General features: G+C 53.0%; 3 protein-coding genes across 3 annotated transcripts; 2 read left to right on the top strand and 1 right to left on the bottom strand.

The window, feature by feature from the left end:
• Positions 1 to 6,977: 6,977 nt before the first annotated feature.
• Positions 6,978 to 8,783, bottom strand: EsH8_IX_000187 (uncharacterized protein; the record flags this gene model as incomplete). Its single annotated transcript, XM_083266523.1, has 3 exons — positions 6,978 to 8,372; positions 8,447 to 8,581; positions 8,640 to 8,783. 3 exons carry the CDS (start codon positions 8,781 to 8,783, stop codon positions 6,978 to 6,980), a joined length of 1,674 nt encoding a protein of 557 aa, XP_083130088.1.
• A 3,949-nt stretch (positions 8,784 to 12,732) lies between these two features.
• Positions 12,733 to 13,512, top strand: EsH8_IX_000186 (uncharacterized protein; the record flags this gene model as incomplete). Its single annotated transcript, XM_083266522.1, has 2 exons — positions 12,733 to 13,216; positions 13,352 to 13,512. 2 exons carry the CDS (start codon positions 12,733 to 12,735, stop codon positions 13,510 to 13,512), a joined length of 645 nt encoding a protein of 214 aa, XP_083130087.1.
• Positions 13,513 to 14,425: 913 nt separating this feature from the next.
• EsH8_IX_000185 (MFS transporter) lies at positions 14,426 to 16,156 on the top strand (the record flags this gene model as incomplete). The annotated part of the gene is made up of 2 exons (XM_083266521.1): positions 14,426 to 14,716; positions 14,792 to 16,156. 2 exons carry the CDS (start codon positions 14,426 to 14,428, stop codon positions 16,154 to 16,156), a joined length of 1,656 nt encoding a protein of 551 aa, XP_083130086.1.
• Positions 16,157 to 19,742: the final 3,586 nt, after the last annotated feature.

Here is a 19,742-nt window from a genome sequence, read left to right as displayed (position 1 = left end):
CGTCCCGACGCTCACGCTCGGCATTTTGAATATCGAAGTACCGTTGGGCATCTTCGCGTCGGAAGTTGATCCCTATCTTCTTGATTTCATCTCTAAGTTCGGTCTTCAAATTGTCTAGTGATAACGTGTTCATGGTTAATTCTTTATTCCCTGGTGAGGAGCCAGAGAACGCTGAAATTGGAGGCAAGGCGTCGACAAAGGCAGGATATACCGCGAGAAGCAGTTGACAGCGTTCATATCCGCTAGAAACCATCTTGATAGTGCGTTTGGTGCAAGACTGAAGACTAGTCCAAAATTTAGCCCCGATCAGCCCCAATCAGGTTGGGACCTGTGTGGGCTCAGTTTGATGGATGATGGCTATCTGAAGGAAGGTGTCGTACGTCTTGCTGGACACATCGAGGTTAGCAAGCAACCCAGATACTTCAAAAAAGGGGGGATGGCTTTCGGACGTTGACAGGGGCAAGGTTTTTGGAGCGCAAAACGCTCAAGCCTTACCATTTTGATGGAATCTTGTTGCTGCCTGGTGGGGTAGCCAGATGGCCTGGAGAGCGCTCGCTGATTCGCGGACGATTGTCAAAACGCCCCGAGAGAGAGAGAGAGAGAGAGAGAGGGCAGGGGTACGAAGGAATCAAGTTCCGGAAGCTGACTATCGCCTGCATCCGAAAAGAGGGGTTAAGTTGCAGCCAAGCCTCAATGAAGGCTATTAGATACGGTCCACAGCTCCCGCATCTATCCTGCTGACAATCTGGCATCATGGCCTCTGAGCTAGTCAAAAATTACTCCAAAAAGGGCTCATTGTCAGATGTGACTCCGCAACATTGCAGAGATATGCAGAGATACTAAAGCCATCAGCCAAACTTTCTAAGCATCTACGAAACCGTCGAGGGTGGTGGCGAAATACGTTGAATGTCAAGAAGCATGGCAAATCATGATTCGAACCAAGTTGACTCAGAGTCAATCTACAGAGCGGCTCTAAACTGTTCTGGACTCTTCAAACAATATATGGGCTCTACAGAACTAGCCGAGGAGGGCAGAAGAACTGTAGAGGAACTCTATGGACAATTTAACCTCTGGGCCACCTACGTTGGGGCGTTTGCCTCCCCAAAAGCGTCACTTGATGCACGCCTAACTGATCATGGCGACATCGCGACTATGATCATTGAGTTACTTGCAATGATTGAGAGGAACATAAAATATGGTAGGCTCAAAAAGAAAATCATTCGTGGTTGGTACCAACTCTGGCTGACCGTCCCTCAGACCTCTATGCAGCCCAGTTGAGCCAGATTGAGTCTGAGCCACTTGCGGCCCGACCTGTATGCGCGGAACTTTTCTGTGATGACCAGCCCCTGTTGCTGGGACTAGATGCTGTAAAAGCAGCACTAGGACGACTTCATTCACTCGCTGTTGCATTACGCCGATCCGCAACCAGAAGTCATCAAAACCGAGTCATGATTAATGATCCGGACGCCCATATCGAAGGGCTTTGCTATATCCACTTTGTCAAGAGACGTTTCCCACATGCTGCCGATAGTCTTGTGAGACAAGTTGGAAGATCAATTCATATTCGAGGAAGATCCCTCTATTATCAACAGCGTCACAACATGAAGATAGCGCAAAATCGAGCAGATATTGAAATTCCTCTACCAACAGCAGAGGCAAACAGTCAAGTACCTCAAGTGGTGATAGCCAGTCAAAATACCGGATTAAATTATCCAACGGACCGAAAACCTGTACCAATGTCCGAGACAAATATATCCCGGATGGATAGGGAGGACTTTGACCGGATCGTGAGAAGACCCAAGTCATCTCGCTCACATATCAGCTCAGGCTCTTCAGTTCGGGCAAGTGAGAATGAGGGATTTAATTATCCGCGAAAGCCTCATACAACCGATAAAACACTCACTGGAACGTGTCCTCTTTGTTCCCAGCCCTTGGATATACAGGGTTTAACAGAAAAGAAGTGGAAGTAAGTATTACCCGGTGCGCCAACATTGAAAACAGATGAACTGACATACCGTGCCCACAGAACTCACGTTGACCGGGATATCGAGCCATATGTGTGCATCTCCGAAGCTTGCAAAGTTTCACTCCAGTTCTTTGCCAGCTCAAGGGAGTGGAAAGACCACATGCAGAGAGAACACACTTTGGAATGGGCCTGGAATGTGCATACAACGCTGTGGCATTGTGATATGTGTATAAGAAACCCTTCAATCGCTCAAGATCATATCCAACAAGACTTCGACGACAAGGACAGCTTCCTACAACATCTGTTCCAGGCACATTCCGGGGAACTGACCAGATCCCAGCTTCTGGCTCGCGCAAGACGGGGAAGAACTTTCCGCATTCGGGAATCCTTCACCTGTCCTTTCTGCGATTGTCGGCCAGACGAGATCGTCTCCAACATTTTGGAAAGGCCATACGAGTTGCTTTCCCAACACATCGGGGGACATCTGAAAGCACTCGCCTTCATCTCTCTATCATACCTTGATACTTTGGAAGAGCTCTCGCATTCAACTGGATCGCCCGAGCAAAGTAGCCAGGTCGATACCGGCTCGGGGGCTGCTTCTGTAGATTCATTTGACGACATTCCTCTGACAAAAGTCGTGGGGAATGAAAAATGGGTTGATGAGCAGGCGTTCAGTGAGCCAGAAGAGTTAGATTACCCATTAATCTGGCCTTCTCGACTAAGGAGATCCTATTCCGGAACCGATCCTGTCTTGGAAAAATTTGCAGCTGTGCAACAGACCAATAAGGAGTTGGGCCCAATCGTCGAAACTGCTTCCGAGAACATGTCACAATCTTCTTCCACTCCAAGCAGCAAACACGGACGATCGTATCCAGCAAGCCTCGATGTTCCTGGCATTCACCTTTTGTGCAGTGCGTGTAGGCGCCTCGACCTTCGTTATCTAATTGACAAGGATGGTGAAGCGGTGGATTACATTTTACATGAGTCTATGGGCTCGTTGATAAGCAATGCATCTTTCTGCAAACTCTGCCAACTCTTTTACGATTCGATAAAGAGCAAGTTTGTTCACGGCGAGGAAAAATTTGACGAGTTGCATTGGAATGATCCCCCTGTAGTTCTGCGGGGCCTGCAACACCAAGACGACGACTACCAGTTTCGCCGGTTGGTTTTAGTCAAAGTTCAATTTGGCCGCTTCAGTCCAAAAGGAGACTGCTACTTCAGCTTATATACCGCGGATGATGACGTGGAAATTACCCACTTGAACAAGTTTGCCATAGGCAGAGCCATCAAGCAGCCAGAACAGCAGCTCGGACTCCTCAGAAACTGGGTTGAGCATTGCAATAAGAATCACCCGGAATGCTATCCCGGACCTAGCACTCTGCCGACTAGGGTGATTGAAATCATCAATGATGGTCAGGATCGGCTGAGACTAGCTATGCCAAGAGGAGAATCAGCACCATACACAACATTGAGTTATTGCTGGGGAAGGCACCCGTTTTTAAAGACAACAACAGAAAATTTAACCGATTTCTGTACTGTCGGATTTTCTCTCAATGATTTGCCTAAAACAATTCGAGACGCTGTCCTCATCACGAAGGCACTAGGAATCCGATACATCTGGGTTGACGCACTTTGCATCATCCAAGACTCTAGGGAAGACTGGGAGGCCGAGAGCCGTATAATGGGTACCACTTTTGCTTCAGCGTACCTAAATATTGCAGCATCAGCATCCAAGGCCGCTGAAGATGGATGTTTTGTAGCACGCGATACTTCCAGCCATGCCCAAGTCCGTTGTACGGTGCAGACTTCTAGCAACTCAAAGGCATTGCCGGTTTTTATTCGACCACAACCAAGAGGGTTCGCCAATATACACGGGAGCCCTCTCCACACACGAGGTTGGATCACGCAAGAGCGGTTGCTCTCGCCGAGAGTGGTTCATTTTGATGTCGACCAGCTTCTATGGGAATGCAGAGAAACCCAGCTAACTGAAGATTCAATACCAGTGGAGGCGCTTGATTCCCAGCACATTGGCAAGCGTCTCCGTTTATCATATGAAGAGTACTCTGACTTTATGAAGGACTGGTACGAAATGGTCGCTACATTCAGTCGGACAAACTTCACTGTCGAAGACAACAGGCTTCCTGCTCTTTCTAACATTGCGAGGGCTATGGAAGAACATACGGGGGAAGAATATGTGGCAGGTTTGTGGAAAAGTCACTTGGGTTTTGGTCTGCTGTGGCACCGTAGTCATGAATGGCCTGGGGTGTCTATTAGGAGTCGCCCTGCTTCCCGTCATCCGCCTCCTCCCAGTTGGAGCTGGGCATCCTTGGGGGGCGGGGTCGATTTCCCTGCATTCACCGAATTGGAACTGGCAGTAACCATCGCCGAGGTTAACATAACGCCAGCCGGTTTTGACCTCACAGGACCTATAGATCGTGGAGTTATCTTACTTTCCGGGCGTACCATGAGTGCTAATCATAGCAGATACTCAGGTCCCGAGCTTGCAGACATGAAGTATGAGAGGCTTGATGTCAATGGAGTGGCGGTTGGGCGGGGTATTTTTGACAATGAGGATGAGAGCATGGGTATGCCAGTATTGTGTCTGCAGGTAGCTACTACCCGCAATAACCCGTATCTGTGGCAAGGCCTTATGTTACGGCCAACCGGGAGGACTGGGGAGTACTGTCGCGTTGGTTATTGTTGCATTGACAACCTAAGAGGAGACTGGCCTGAAGATGCTATGATACACCAAATCTACATCGTGTAATTAAAGCAAATAACCGTAGAGAGTAGGGAGTTATCTGCGTGGAGGTCTTAGCGAAGCCAATGACCAAGTCCGTTACTGCTGTGATCCACCGTACCGGAACCTTGCTGCCCCCATCCCTTAGTGTATTGGTACTTGTATATATGCATGTGAAGTTTCTCTGTCATGACTGATAACGTGGTTAGCTGGCTGCTAGTGTTGCTGTCTTGTTTCTGCCTACAACGATTGAATGCCACTAGTGACGACCACCTCCCGTTTGGACGAGTTCACCAGGGCGCTACCGCTGCCGATCCCGCAGACCTTCGCCGATGCTATGGAAGTCACGCGCAGAATGGGCTATAGGTATCTCTGGATCGATTCGGTTTGCATCATTCAAGACTCAAATGACGATTGGACGGTCCAAGCTGGCCACATGCATAAGATATATTTGCAAGCGTTGTTCACCATCAGCGCTGACGTTGCCGAGAATAGCCTCTCTAGCTTTCTTGGTGCGCCAGCGAGGAAAGTCCGCAAGACTGTGACCGTCAGGTGCGAAGCCCATGCCTCGGGAGAAGCGGCCCAAGGTTCCCGCCACGTCATCCACGTGCGCGAAAGGGGCAACCCGGCCGTCCAGCTTTCCTACCACGACTTTCCTCCCAAATATCCATGGGCCAATCGGATCGGACAGCTGGGATAGCCTTCCTCTGGTGCAAAGCAAGCTGTCAACAAGAGCTTGGGCATTCCAAGTGAGGCTCCTGTCACCACGCGCCCTCCACTTTTCTTCCTCTGAGATGGCGTGGGAATGCCGCTCGACCTGCACAAGCGAGTGCTCCGCCACCAACGAGCCCAGGACGAGCCGCGCAAGCAGTCTCTTGAAAGGGTCCCCGGCCATTGGCATGACGGCCGCATACCAAGGCTCAATCCAGTCATTCTACAGTGTCGAGGCCGCATGGCGCAGGGATATCGTGCAAGAGTATTCAAAGTTAGATATGACTAAGAGGACGGACCGTCTGCCTGCCGTTGCCGGCCTGGCCCGCCGATCAGCGAGTCTTAGACCGGGGGATCAGTATATGGCTGGATTGTGGCGGAACACACTCGCTACCGACCTTCTGTGGTACGCGAGCGGTAGGCGGCCCAGCTACCGGCAATCAGATAAGCATTTGCCGACTTGGTCTTGGGCATCGGTGACTGGGGGATATCCGTTATACCTGGAAGAAATACGGACGTCAGTATTACTGGAAGAGGAAGAGCCCTGAGTCCAGCACCGCTCCCTTGATGACAGTCCTCCAGGCAACCTCACTTTTTGCTTCTGGACCGACAAACCCCGCTTCTATTTCAATCTTGGGTCATCTTATCAAGGTGAACGGCTTGCGGAAGCTGGACGGGAATAAATATGAGCTCCAGTGGCCTCCTGGTGTGAAGTTGCATCCAAAAACAGTTGCTTTCGCCGATGTCCACGAGGGCGGTATCGACGAGAGCGACGAATCACTAGGCTCTGCTCACAAGCTGGACAAGGCCCTGACAGAAAACACGGACCTAAGCGTTTTGTTGGCAGATCTCTCTTGGGGGGAAGTCTTTGGCATACTGCTCACTGGGCGACCGGACAACGGGGGTGATCTTCCTGATTTTGAAAGGGTAGGCTTTGTGAATGGGACAAGCCAACGGGAGGCTGAAATGACCTATGCGGATTCAGGTGGTCGGTACGATATCGAACCAGTGGATCTAAATGATTACAAAGGAGTAGGCAAAGACGAGGACGCAGCTACTATCCTTGGGGGAATTGGCAAGACTGCTTTAAATCTATGGTAGCCATTAAATATCGTAAAAGATTTACAGGATGTAAAGGTTTCAACGTTGGTGCTTGGGGAGTAATGTGATATGCCCTGACCCTCCTCACAGGACGCCCCCAAACGAACGTCAAAGCTTGAATGTTGCAACCGCCAAGTAGTTCTGATTCCACATCCTCATTTCGCTTTCGGCTGTTCTTGATCATTTGAGGTTGGATAGTTCACTCATGCTAAAGGTGGTCACGTCAGGGGCTAAGACATCAAATGCCGCCATTCTCAAAACCTTCGTAAAAAACGTTGCTTGCATTTTCTCTCAGAAGCCACGATTTATCGTGGGCAACCCAACCGAGAGATTTTGACTATGTACTATGAATTATTCTTTAAAGTTTGCTTTATGCATTAATCATTTCCTTCTTTTCTCTTTTTGTGTAGAATTCTCGTCTACCCAAAATTTCATCATGTCGATTCCCTTTCCCGTCATTTAGGGGGCGGGGGTGGCGGTGGGCAAGCAGGCACAGGCGCTGCTAGCCTGGGCGACCTTGTCCTCCTTGGCGCAGTTCTTGACGGCGTGCTCGGGGAGGACGCTGGCGTCCTTGACGGGAGAGCTGAGGAAGGACTTGCAGAAGGCCTGCGACTCCTCGAGGCGGCCGGGGACAGAGGTGGCGCGGAAGGAGCGCAGGCAGTTGTCGGCGTTGCAGACGGGGGCCTTGGGGCAGTCCTTGCCGGTCAGCTTGACGACGAAGGCACCGCGCTCGATGGTGTTGATGAAGATATAGCCGGAGGGGAAGTAGGCGTACGAGGACCAGGTGCCGACGAAGCCGACGTAGCCGCCGCCCTCAAAGTCGTCGTCCTCGGGGTAGATGTCGAACCAGGCAGCCTCGCAGACTCCGGCACCAGTGGGGTCGGTGGGGATGGAGCGGCCGTCGAGGACGCGGAGACCGGCGCCGTAGTGGGACTGGTAGATGTAGTTGTCGATGACGTACTGGTTGTGGTCGATGGCCTTGGTGGGGTGCTTGAACTCGCCGGTCTGCTTGGGGTTCTCAAGGTCGCGGATGTCCCAGATGAAGGTGACGGGGTAGCCGTCGCCGCCGGGGCCGTTGCCACGGACCTCGTCGAGCTCGTCGTCGAGGACGAGGAACTCCTGGTTGTTCACATCGAGGACCCAGCCCTGGTGGGTGTAAGAGGCACCCTCGTACGAGATGCGGGAGATGATGTTGGTGACGTTGGCCTTGTCGGTGACGTCGTAGATGGTGAGGGTGTCCTCGTTGTAGCCGTAGCAGATGTCACGGCCCTGGTAGCGGGTGTCGGGGCCGCGGTAGACGAGGCACTGGGCGTCGTGGACGTAGCCGTCGTCCTTGGCGCAACCCAGAGAGACGGGGTTGGCGGGGTCCGTCAGGTCGAAGAAGTTGAGACCGGCACCGCAGATGGGGTCGGTGCGGGGGGCGGCACCGACGGCGACACCGTAGTTGAGCTCCTCGTTGATGACAACGTTGTGAGCACGGCCCAGGGGCAGGAGGGCGTTGAAGTGACTGGTCAGGTCAAGCTTGGCGTCAAAGACGACGGGGTTGGCCGGGTCAATGTCCAGCAGCTTCTTCAGGTCGAAGATCTGGATGCCGTGGCCGACGGCCTCGGAGCCGATGACCATGTAGTGCTTGTAGGAGCGGATCTCGCGCCACTCGGAGGGCGCCGAGTACTGGGGCAGGCGGCCGAGGTAGACGAGCTTACCGTCCGAGAGAATCTCGGCGAAAGCAGTGCCCTCGTACTGGCCGATGGCGACGAATTCGCGACCATCGTCAGAAGTCCAACCCCAAGAGGAAGAACCCTCAGCAAGGGGGCCGCCAAGAGCAGCGTGGCTGAGGAAGGAGTACAGGTCGGCCTGAGGGCGGTGTTAGCCGTGTTTTTTTTTGGGGGGGGGGGGGGGGGGGGAGAAAATTTGACTAGGCGACTTACGTTGTGGCACCTGAAGGTGTTGTTCCGGTCGCCAACGACGGCCTCGGCCCATCCGTTGACACAGGGAGTGTAACCCAGCTCGGGCCACTGCTCACTCTCGTAGGCACCAGCGGCTCTCTGGCGAGCGAACTCAGCCTGGTGGATGTGTTAGTACAAACGCGGGATATTATACATCAATGGGGTCCGCCCTTACCTTCTTGCTGGCGATGACCTGCTCGTGGACCTTTCCGGAGTCGTAGAACTCAGCGGCAATAGCGTCGTTGGGCTGGATCTCCTTGGCCACCGCCGAGGCGGCGAGCATGGCAAGGGAGCCGATGTAGGAAGAAGCGCGAACCATGATGCCGGTGGGGAGAGGATTGGTCAGAGATTAACGAAGGAGTCGAGTTGAAGTTCGAGGTCCCTTGAGCTCCAAAAGGAAATCTCTCGTCGAGGGAGGGCGTGCCTCTGGGTTTATATCCTCGCACAGAGAGCGCGGGTCGACACTGCCAGAGCAACTAAAGTCCCAATGGCTGCACCGCCTACTCCGTGCATGCTAGTCATTGCTTGCTATCGAGGAACATTGGCATGCAGTGGACATGTCGGGATGCCTGCTCGTACCTCAATCCCGTCGATCGAGGCGTCACTGGGGGTGCAGGGGAGCAAAGGTCGTCGTGGGTTGCAACGGAGGGAAGCTCGGATGCGACCAAATCATGGCAGCAGCGCAGCGTAGCGAACATGGGCGACCATGTTGCCGTATGCGAGTGGGCGACCGGTTCAACAATATCGGCGGGCCAACCAGTCAGAGGCGGCGACAGAGTCGCATCCCACTGCGAACGCTTTGAGCGATAATTAGACAGCAATTCTGAACGGGTGACCGCACTCTCGAGATGTCTTGGAGGCTCTTGGCGAGAGGCCTGAACGGGAAGGTCCCGGGATTAGGAGGCTCTTGGCAGACAACGGTCCGGGGAAGCTTCTCAGCCACGGCGCATGGAAAGCGGGACCCGGGAGCTCTCCTATTTTTTCCCATGGGGCCGTGCCTTTTCGTGGCGGCGATGTACCAAGTATGTACACGAGGTGCTCAACACGCTTGGCTTTGTCGTGCAGACGAAATCTTCTTTGTTATTCGTATTTTTTGTCGTCGTCGTCATATTCGTCGCCGTCGTCATCCCCGCCGTCGCCAGTGGGAGGAGTGGTTACTTGCTTGGTCTCTCCAGGTGTTGTGACACTTGCGGTGCGCAGATCGACGCGTTCGACGCGCATTAGCCACGCAGGCAGCCGTAGCCAACAAGACAAGACATGCTGGATGAATGGGCGCAAGCTAGGCCTGCAGGTCCAGTGCTGCCTGTGCTACGTGTGGCGGGGATGGTTCCTTTTGCTGGCTCCTCGGCGTCCAGTGTCGAGCTTCCTCTCCGGATCTACGGCGAACCTGGAGGCCCTTCTCGAAGCCCGCTCTTCTCGAATACGACGTCTCCAGGCCCAATGACGACGGTTGCCGCGTGGCGCCCCGGGCCAACCGGTGCGTGTGATGGTGTTCCCCCCTCTCGAGACAGGATTAGAGGCGAGGCAGAGCAATGAGGCTCGCCCAAAAGGAGGTACTTTGGTATGCGATGTACTGGCGCCAAGGCTGACCCTGGTGGGAGCTGTGCCTGAATCAAGAGGGATACAGATTGGCAACGATTGGTCGGATAGGGGAGATGGGATATTTGATGGACACCTGCCAAGCAAACAGTCGGCCGGACCGTCTTGACTGAAGCTGGGATGAAGTGCTCCGGACCCCGGGGCCCCCCAGCCAACGCGAATACAAACAACTGCACACTAACCATGGCCTCGCTTTTCCAGCCCCAGGCACGCACAAGATGGTTATCTCGAGATTCGACTTAACAGGCATCCCTTTTCCTCATCTGAAATGTTTTTGAGACAACGTATTTGCACAGGAACCAGCCCACCAGAACGATGAAACTGTGGCGCTGAGCCCATCCATCCAGTCCAGTCCAACGCAGTCCATGTCGGGCAGTTTGCGAAGGATTGCACCAGTAAACGGCAGTTGTTTGCGACAAGTCCCGGCGGCCAACGAGCGGCTGGCACGTCGGGTCGAAATAAGCGACGTCGACCGAACTCTATCGAAAAGTTAAAAGAGTTTATTTCCGCCTCTGTCGGTGGCCACTGCTAGTGCACTGGGCCACTGAGCAGCGCAAGACACGCCATTCGACAGGGGCTCGTATTGACCTTGGTGCAGTGCACAGTGGGTGGTGCCCACTGAAATAAGCTCGGCTTGTCCCGCTACAGCAGTCACTTTCCTATTTCCCCCCCCCAACGCAACAACATTCGCCCGCTTACTCGCCACCAGCGAACAAAAAGCCCGCATCTTCACACTTTATTCGTAATGAGTTCATCCCACTGCCTATCTGCCCCGCTTGTCCGCCCAAGACCTGCTAACCTCAACTCGGAAGGAGACTAGAACCACTACTTCGGGCCAACATCATCGGCCTCCCACCAGCCGACTCGACCTACCTCTCCGCCTCCACAACATCCAGCCGACTCTGCCCAATCTTCCCTCGTTCCAGTCATTGGCAATTGGCATCGGTCCCCAGAAGACCACTGGCTTCCGTATCGACAATCATTCCTCCCCTGCCAGCCAAGATCCTTGCACAGCCGCACTGCCAGTCACTACGGGGCCCCATCCGGGTTTCTATCTCTGTCGGATCTGACATCTGAATCCCACGGACAGACAACCGAGAAGGCCCAAAAAAAAAAAGTTCCTGGAAATATTGGAAGCCAAGAACCCGTAAGCAACCGAAACAGCAATTCACCCGCAAGAATCCCGTCCGCGCCTTGGCCAGCCCGACGCGAAGCTCTGGGCGATGACGCCAGACGGGGAAGTCAAGTCGTAATCACCGATTATTATTATTTTTTAAAAATTCGTCTTCTTCAGTCCGTCTGCCCTGACTTAGTCTGATAGATGATACCGGTATTCCAGGGGCGCGGAATACGGCTGTCTTCTTTTGCGCCTTCAAGCTCTTGGACTGCTTGGCCAAGGCCAACAGGTATTGATGCATTGCTGCCAATACGCGACGTCAACGAACCACAACCCAGCTTCCCCTTTTGATCGACGGCGCCATGCATGACCAATGTTCGCCTGCTGCTTCAGTAGCACTCATGCGCCTCTGCATCTCGTTTCGCCGCATCCGATCACCCTGTGGTGCATAGAGACACGCGGGGGCGGAAACAAATGCGCCGCCTCGTTCCGCACGGCTTGCTTCGCTTCATCCGAAGTGCCTTTTCCCAGGCTGATGTAACCGCAGCATCGTTTTGCTAGCATCCTGGGTGTACCGAAAGTTCCCAACAAAAGGCCCGGACGGGGGGAGGGAGCCCTCGCCCCTCCTAGCCGCCATAGAGCGGGCCGATGTCTTGCAGCTTCCGCTGTTCGTGCCCTCGGGTCTGGCTCAAAAGTCGGGGCTCCTAAATATGGAGAACCCCCGAATCGCATCATTCCTGTTTCCAGATGGGGGATTGGGCCTAATGTTTGTAGTTACCATGTGGAAGCTGGCCACGAAGCCACTCAGCTCCTCTCCGCCAGCCATACCCGGGACACATGCCCCCTGAGCCCCGAGATTGCGGGGATCCGGAGCGTTCTATGAGAATTGAACCAAAAACGACAGGTTTAATGCGGAGGCCTCAGCTGTGCTGTTTTCCTGTTCCAATTCCCCATGCAGTGACTTATGATGCTGACGGTTGCGCATTAGAGTGCGCATCAATATCGTGAACATTACTTGTCAATGTTCATCGTCCTACCCATCCCATTCTCTCACTTTGGCCGTCTCTCGTAACGAGCCTGAACAGCAACACGAGGCGCCCCTTGCTTTACTGACTCAGAATGCTTACATCTGCTTTTCATCACATACTTCGAGACGAAGCAAATGTATTCATGTCTAGGCTGGTGTCGTGCGATATGCAACGCCTCCAAAAAGCAATCAAGGGAGCCAAAGAGAATAACTTCAACGTTTGGTGTGACGAGAGAAGGCTGCACCACCCGACATCTTTATCTCGCCATCCACTTACACAGCCGGAAACGGATTCCTTTTTGAAAGAATGAGTGTCACTTACTTGCCTGCGTCGACGTACTGCTCAAAGGCAAAGCTGCTATACGAGGCCGGGAGTCAAAACTTCCGTGTATTCGCGCTGCAATGAAAGAAATAGCCGTTTATATAACAAGATTAAGATGAATGAAACCTACAAAACGTCCATGCCAACCTTTTCGTTTCTAAATTGCGCAGCGTTTCAAGCCCTCCCCATCGAGTATGGCATCGATGCTCTGCAACATGCTCGCCCGTCTGGCCGTCGTCGGCCTCTTAACAAGCCACGCCGCCGGCCGGGTCCTCGCCAGCCCCGCCGCGCAGGCCCTCGGGCCCCGGTCGGAGTTCTTCCAGCCGGCGCAGCCCTGGACTGTACACCCCGTCAAGTGCCACGACGAAGGGGACTTCAAGGGCCACGCCGACATCAGCCCGCACGACCAGCACGAGGCCGTCGAGAGCTTCTGCAAGTCGTTCCAGGGGACGCGGAGCCTGACCACCCACCACGACCCGGCCGCCGGCAACTACCCCGTCGTCTTCAAGTCGCGCTTCCGGTGGAAGGACTTGTACAAGGTCAATTACGACTTCTTCGTCCAGTGGGCCGAGGACTGCAGGACGCTGTCCAACGTGCAGAGCATCGCGCACCCCCTGGGCAGGGGCAATGCCGTGGGCGAGGACAAAGTGACCTGCTACAATATAATGAGAGGGAACTTCCTAAACTGTATGAGACTCTCTTTTTCGAGTACAAACCCTCCCCTCGTCTCTTTTGGCCCTTTCGTTCGTTTTCTTGGCAGTTGGGTGGTTTTCTGCCGTCTTCCGTTGCTTGCTGTGCTTGGCCAACTAAACATATCTGCAGGCAACAACGGCGGGGTCGGCGGGACCACGCAGGTGGGATGCCTCCTCTACACCTTCAACGGCGGAAAGGGGGGCAACCTACTTACGGACGCCGAGCTTGCCTACAAGAATCTCAAGGACGAAGAAAAGAATGCCAAAATGCCTTTGGGAACGTCGGGGTAGAGAATCGAACGGCTGTTTTGATCAATCAGGTGTATGAACTTGATGTTCTTATTCGCCTCACATCTGTGGGCAAGTTATTGTCAACGGGCTTCTCCATGGTTACAACGAAGGAAGATGATATTCCAGAGCCTTACGCTGCGTATTAAAGCAGACATCTACAATGCCAATCTTTATTATCGATTGCCGCATTTATTCAAATCTCCCATGTAGTCTCGGTCATAGAGATAACAATACCTCAGTAATCTTAGGTGAAATATACATTGACACAAGGTGGTACTACGTGTTCTAAAGCTCTCCAAACGCACAAGTTTTGAAGCGAAAAAGGGATTACCAGCTCAACCTACCTATGACCCTACAGCTAGGTATAGTTTTGAACATGTTTTTGCCCTTCGATTTATTTGTAATGGACTCGTGATACACCCGAAGTACTCCGGTACAGATATTGAAGAGGTCAGCGCAAGAGCAACATAATTGCTCCCGTGCATCAGTGAATGGAAACATTCTTAGCCGTCCAATCGGTTGTCATGGGTCCATGAACACTGCATGCAGCCAAGGTTGGAGGTAATCTGTTCACGTGGGCAACGGCCGAGATAACACAGATATGAGAGCGGGGAAGTGTCGCAGGTGCTGATCCCCAACCGAATCGGGCCTCCTTTGTTAGGTTTATCGCAACGACAGCTATGGTCTTATCATCATGGAACGAATATTTTATGCTGAGAAACCAAGGTCATCTAATGAGTTTTGTCGGTGATTTGGGCTTAGTATTCAACTTTCGTTTCTAGCTTTGACCGAAACAAAGCCGTCTCGTATTGCCAGTCTCGCAGTTGTCTCCTTCATAAGAAATCAGCAACGTGACTTTTCTCGTCGCCCACTTCTCCTCTTTCTCGATTGGGTTGATATTTTAGCCACGAGAATGGAACCTTCGGGCGCTAATCCGAAAGACTTGGATGCTGCCATTTCAGGCCAACATCAGACAGCCTCGTCCTCAGCCCATGATCTGAGGACCCAGACCAAGGTTGGAGATGTCGAGGACAGCTTTGCCCGCGACTACCATGGCATCGACACCCGAGCTATCCCCACCGGCACGGGAGAGGTCTATGAGAGGAAGGTCGCCATCATGAATCAAGCCCTGATCGACATAGGGATGGGCTCCTTCCAATGGAAGATTTTTGCCATGACGGGGTTCGGCTGGTTTGTCGATAACGTATGTCCCCTCCCATCGATGTAGGGGGGTTTGTGTCTCGGTAGTTTGGCCCACTCATCATGTTTCGCGACGCAGTTCTGGATGCAGGCCATCACCATCATCAGCGCCCCGGTCAGAAACGAGTTCGCCGTGAAGAAGATCGCGTTCCTGACGGTCGCCAAGTACGTCGGGCTTGTCATCGGCTCCTCGGTCTGGCCCATGACTGCCGACTTCATCGGCCGACGCCTCGCGTTCAACGTCACGCTTCTAATTGCCGCGGTCTCGGGCCTGGTGGGCGCAGGCAGCCCAAACTTCGTCGCCATCGCGACATTCTGCGCGCTGATCGGCCTCGGGACTGGCGGCAACCAGCCCGTCGACAGCGCCATCTTCCTCGAGTTCATCCCCGCCACCCACCAGTACCTGCTAACCATGCAATCCGCTTTCTGGTCGCTTGGCCAGGCGGTCGCGGCTCTTATTGCCTGGCCCCTTATCGCCAACTTCTCCTGCCCTTCTAGCCTGCCAGTTGGGCAGTGTAGGTACGAGGACAACTTTGGGTGGCGGTACACTTACTGGGCGTTCGGCGGCTTGACGCTCGTAATGTTCCTCTTGCGCCTCCTCTTCCAGGTTTATGAAACGCCCAAATACCTGCTCGGAAAAGGCTTGGATCGAGAGGCGGTCATCGTTATCCAAAAGATTGCCGCCAGGAACGGAGACAGGACTTGGCTCACCCTCGAGCACTTTGAAGCCATCGACGCCGAACTCGGTATCGATGCCGCAGACTCAACGATTCACGCGCCCAACAGGGACCACCGCAACGTCTTGCGGAGAAACCTCGAGACCTTCAAGCCCGAAAAGCTCCTCACCCTATTTTCCTCAAGGCGTCTCGCACTTTCCACGACGCTCCTGTTGTTTCTCTGGTGCGCCATCGGCATGGCCTTCCCGCTGTACAACTCCTTCATCCCGATCTACCTCGAGCGCAAGGGCGCCAGCCAGGGCGACTCGTCCCTGTCCACGACGTACCGGAACTACGCCATCCAGGCCGTGTGCGGCATCCCGGCCTCGATCCTCGGCGGCTTCACCGTCGACATGAAGCGCATCGGCCGCAAGGGCACGGGGACGTTCGCCTGCCTGGGCACCGGCATCTTCCTCTTCCTCTTCACGCGCGCCACGACGAGCGCCGCCGTCACGGGCTTCACGTGCGCCATCGCCTTCTTCCAGAACCTGGTCTACGGGCTGCTGTACTCGTACACGCCCGAGCTCTTCCCCGCGCCGGTTCGCGGCTCGGGGAACGGCCTGGTGGCCCTGTTCAACCGCCTGAGCGGGCTGATGGCGCCCATCATCGCCGTGTACATTGGGATCGACACCGACTTGCCCATCTGGATATCCGCCGGGCTGTTCATAGTTGCTGGCTTTGTGTTTTTGATTCTGCCCTACGAGACGAGGGGGAGAGCAGCTGCGTAGGCGGATGAGGAATATATTCTACACTACAGGTATTGCGACGCCTGCCCGATGCGATGGCTGGTCATTCAACGAGCGTATCCGTGGTAGACATGTATCTAACTCGTGCGCAATGATATCGCTAACTCGTTGTGTCAATTGACATACACAAGATTTATGTATACATCGTTTACTATCGCAGGGCGACCGCAGATGGCCGTGACCCCGAACACTGACCGTGGAGGTACGTTTCCGGGAACCCTGTGGATGGGCACATTTTCGACACCATCACCGAGTTGCTAGTCTGGTACAGTCGGTACAATGAGCAGCCCCCCCCCCCCCCTTTTTACGTATCCGACCTGAATGATATGAATACATTGAATGTAAATTTTGGATAGCTTCACTGGCTGGACAGAACGAGGTCAGAGCTTGCTGTTGTTGTCTCCTGGGGTGTGCGCGCTGTCAAGTTAGAAGCTGCAGTTTGCGCGTGCAAAAAGCAATATCAGGAGCTTTGTTTAACTAAACTTAGTGAGCAACAGGCAATACTTTACGAGATTGGCGTACCGTTTAGCATGGTTGTTTACCAAGCCAGGCAGGACTGTAACATTTTAGTAGGTTTGTTTAGTGATTTTGCAACCGGTTTCTCGGCAGGACATGGTAGTCCTGTCAAATATGTTGCAAGATGGCAATTATACTGTCGAAGGACAATCAACACCAACTAGGTGGGTGTCCCGTGCGGTAATGGACGTGCGGGGATGGCGTGCGGGGAGAGCAGATGGGCAAGGGGCCGGATGCCGAAGCACCTACAAAACCCCCACAGTTCCCCAGACTCTTGACCTCTCATGTTTAGTAGCATACTTCTTGTGAACTCTAACGTTGCTCAACCTCCCGCCGAGCAAACCGCTGTATTCTGCTGCCCCATCATCTCATTCGTTCCAAGCAATGGACAAAGACGACGACGAGTATAGCCTAAGCGACAACGACGAGGCACAATCACCCGCTGCAGCATCATCAACACGCAAGAGATCGCTGGCCGAATCAAGTTATCCTGCACGTTCAAAGCGTGCGAAATATGCGGCAGCTGCGTGGTAAGAGCAAATTATTTATCGATCTATGTTTCGCCAAGCCCTGACATGGTACAGCTCTGAATGCAAGAAGAGGAAGCTCAAATGCGTCAGATCAAACGATGAGGATCAATGCCAACGATGCGCCTCCGGTGGCGTTCGATGCTTCTTCGGCCCAGTGCCTCCACAGGAGGGCAATGCTGTTACAACGCAAAGGGTCAGAAAACGGAGAAAACCAAGGCAAAACAGGTGAAGGGCTATCTCCAGTCCAATGGAACTAGACACTAATGTTCTTTCTCAGTCAATCAAGCAGTGATATCAGAAGCGAGCTCTCTATGCTCAGAGGACAAGTGGCTTCTCTAGCAAACACTGTCGAAAAGTTAGCTGCGGACAAATCTCGTCCAGCGGCGTCAACTTCTCCATGTTCCCATGAACTCGTATCCCTCCATGAGAACCCATCTGTCCATGGAGAGCAAGAACCAAAACAGCCCCAATTTGTCGGGCCAACTAGGTCTGCCTTTACTTTAAAAGTTGCCGAGACATCGTTAACAAGGATGGGAATCTCGGCTCAAGACCCAGTCACAATTGGGGTTAGCGAGTACCTTGCACCAACTCGATATCCAACTCCTGAACGGTCCGAGCCATCTCAGTGGGCGCCCGGAACAGATGTACTCCTCACTATGCCTTTGGAGGAATTCGTGCGTCTTCTCGAAGTCTTTCAGGAGGAAGTCGAAGTCGTTTATCCTTTTATTGATACGGGAGAGCTGATCTCGAAAGCATCTGACATACGTACGTACGTCACGGCAGGAGATACTATATCATCTGTTTCATCTGGTATCGTGGGAATCAAGGACGTCATCCTAGCAAAGATTGCCATAGCGATCAGCATGGTCGTTGAGGCACATGGTAAGAACCACGCAAGTAACAAACTCGTCGAGCCTATCAAGCATATCATCTACCAGTTATCTATTGATGCAGAGGCCGATCTTCAAGTCATTCAGATTATGGCCATGATCGTAGGTTTTGCCGCTTCTGCAGTTTTTAAGGCTCAAAAAGGTTGACATAAAAGCAGAGTATATACTACTTCTTCTCGGATGAAGAGCTCCTTGCTTGGAGGAATATTGGAATTGCTGCACGAGCGGCCTTGGAGATGGGTCTGCATCAGAATCTGAGTCTCGTCGACAACTTCCCCGACCCAAATGTCCGCGGTTTGGCGGTTCGTGTGTTCTGGTGTGTATACGTACTGGACCGGCGTTGGAGTTTTGGGACGAGTCTGTCATTCGCCCTTTTCGACCGTGATATTGATCCAAACTTACCTGAACCGGTATGTTATTTGGCCGTCCACTCATTGAATTCCCTGGAAAAGGAAACCATTTTCTCATGTTTTGTTTCCGAATTCCATCCAGCTTATTATTCCATTACTGAGTTCATGCCGCTGACTCGATTATTAGCCCGAAGACTTTCAATACCTCCGTTGCTTGATCGGTTACGGCCGACTGTGCTCTAAAGCGTGGGACGCGTTACCTCCTTTCAGTGCGCCATCACAGTCTATACCTAAGGACACAGTCGCATTCCTTGATTTTACGGCACAAAGCTGGCTTAGCTCGATACCCCCAAATCTACAACTACGTCGCCCGCGACTCGAAAATGTCTCAACAATTCAACCGCGAGCGATCCAACGACTACGTGCCCTGCTTTATCTACGGGGCAATCATATCCGTACCTTGATACACCGGCATCACGTCATTAGCCCCGCTAGTATTGATGCTGATATAGAAAAGGCCCGACTAGTCGTGGATATAGCTATTGATAGCATATCTGTCTTGGTTCATCTGAGCGAAACTAGCGACATATATGAGCGACAGCAGAGCGCTTTCAATTATTTTCTTCTTAGCGCCCTGGCCGTCATCTTTCTCGCAGTATGCCATGGTTCCCGAATGTTCGCTGAACCATGCAGAGATAGCTTTCTTGCTACCGTGGGACTTGTCAAGGGCTTCTCCCGGCATGGTACAGCCAGCCGCAGGCTTTGGAAGAGCATACGTGGACTGCTGCCTCTAGCCCATCGGATGGGTCTCCGCAGCGATGATGTCGCGATTCGAAGAGGCGTCCTCAATACAAAACAGGTGGAAAACAACCCATCTGAAGCTTCTTGCGCCGTGGAAGCGGTGGTCCAAGAGCCAGAGTCCGGGCCGCCGGCCGCAACGGCATCGGGGTTTAGCAGCCTGCCTCCAGCCTTACCAATGAGACAGAATACGAATTTTGGCGCGGCTGCTCCAGACGCCTTCGCGCTCAGCAATGAATTGATGTTCTTGTTCGATGCTTTTGGCCAGAACGATGAGGCATGGGCCAACGGAATGGAGGAATGCCTAGAGGGGAATGAGCATGAACCTCTCTTTTCGGGAGAGGAAGAAATTTCGCGGCACTTCTGGGGTCTTATTTAAGTGAATTTTTAAAGTAAACATGATGATCAATCATCTACATAGCAGTTTGAAAAGTATATCTAGTTAAATTCAACTACCCAGCTAGTAATGCATTGGATTTGCTTG

This window comes from Colletotrichum jinshuiense, chromosome 9 (genome assembly GCF_051148585.1).
Source record: "Colletotrichum jinshuiense chromosome 9, complete sequence".
Lineage (NCBI taxonomy): Eukaryota > Fungi > Ascomycota > Sordariomycetes > Glomerellales > Glomerellaceae > Colletotrichum > Colletotrichum jinshuiense.
The sequence above is the reverse complement of the archived record's forward strand: the minus strand, read 5'-3'. Positions and strand labels throughout refer to the sequence as shown.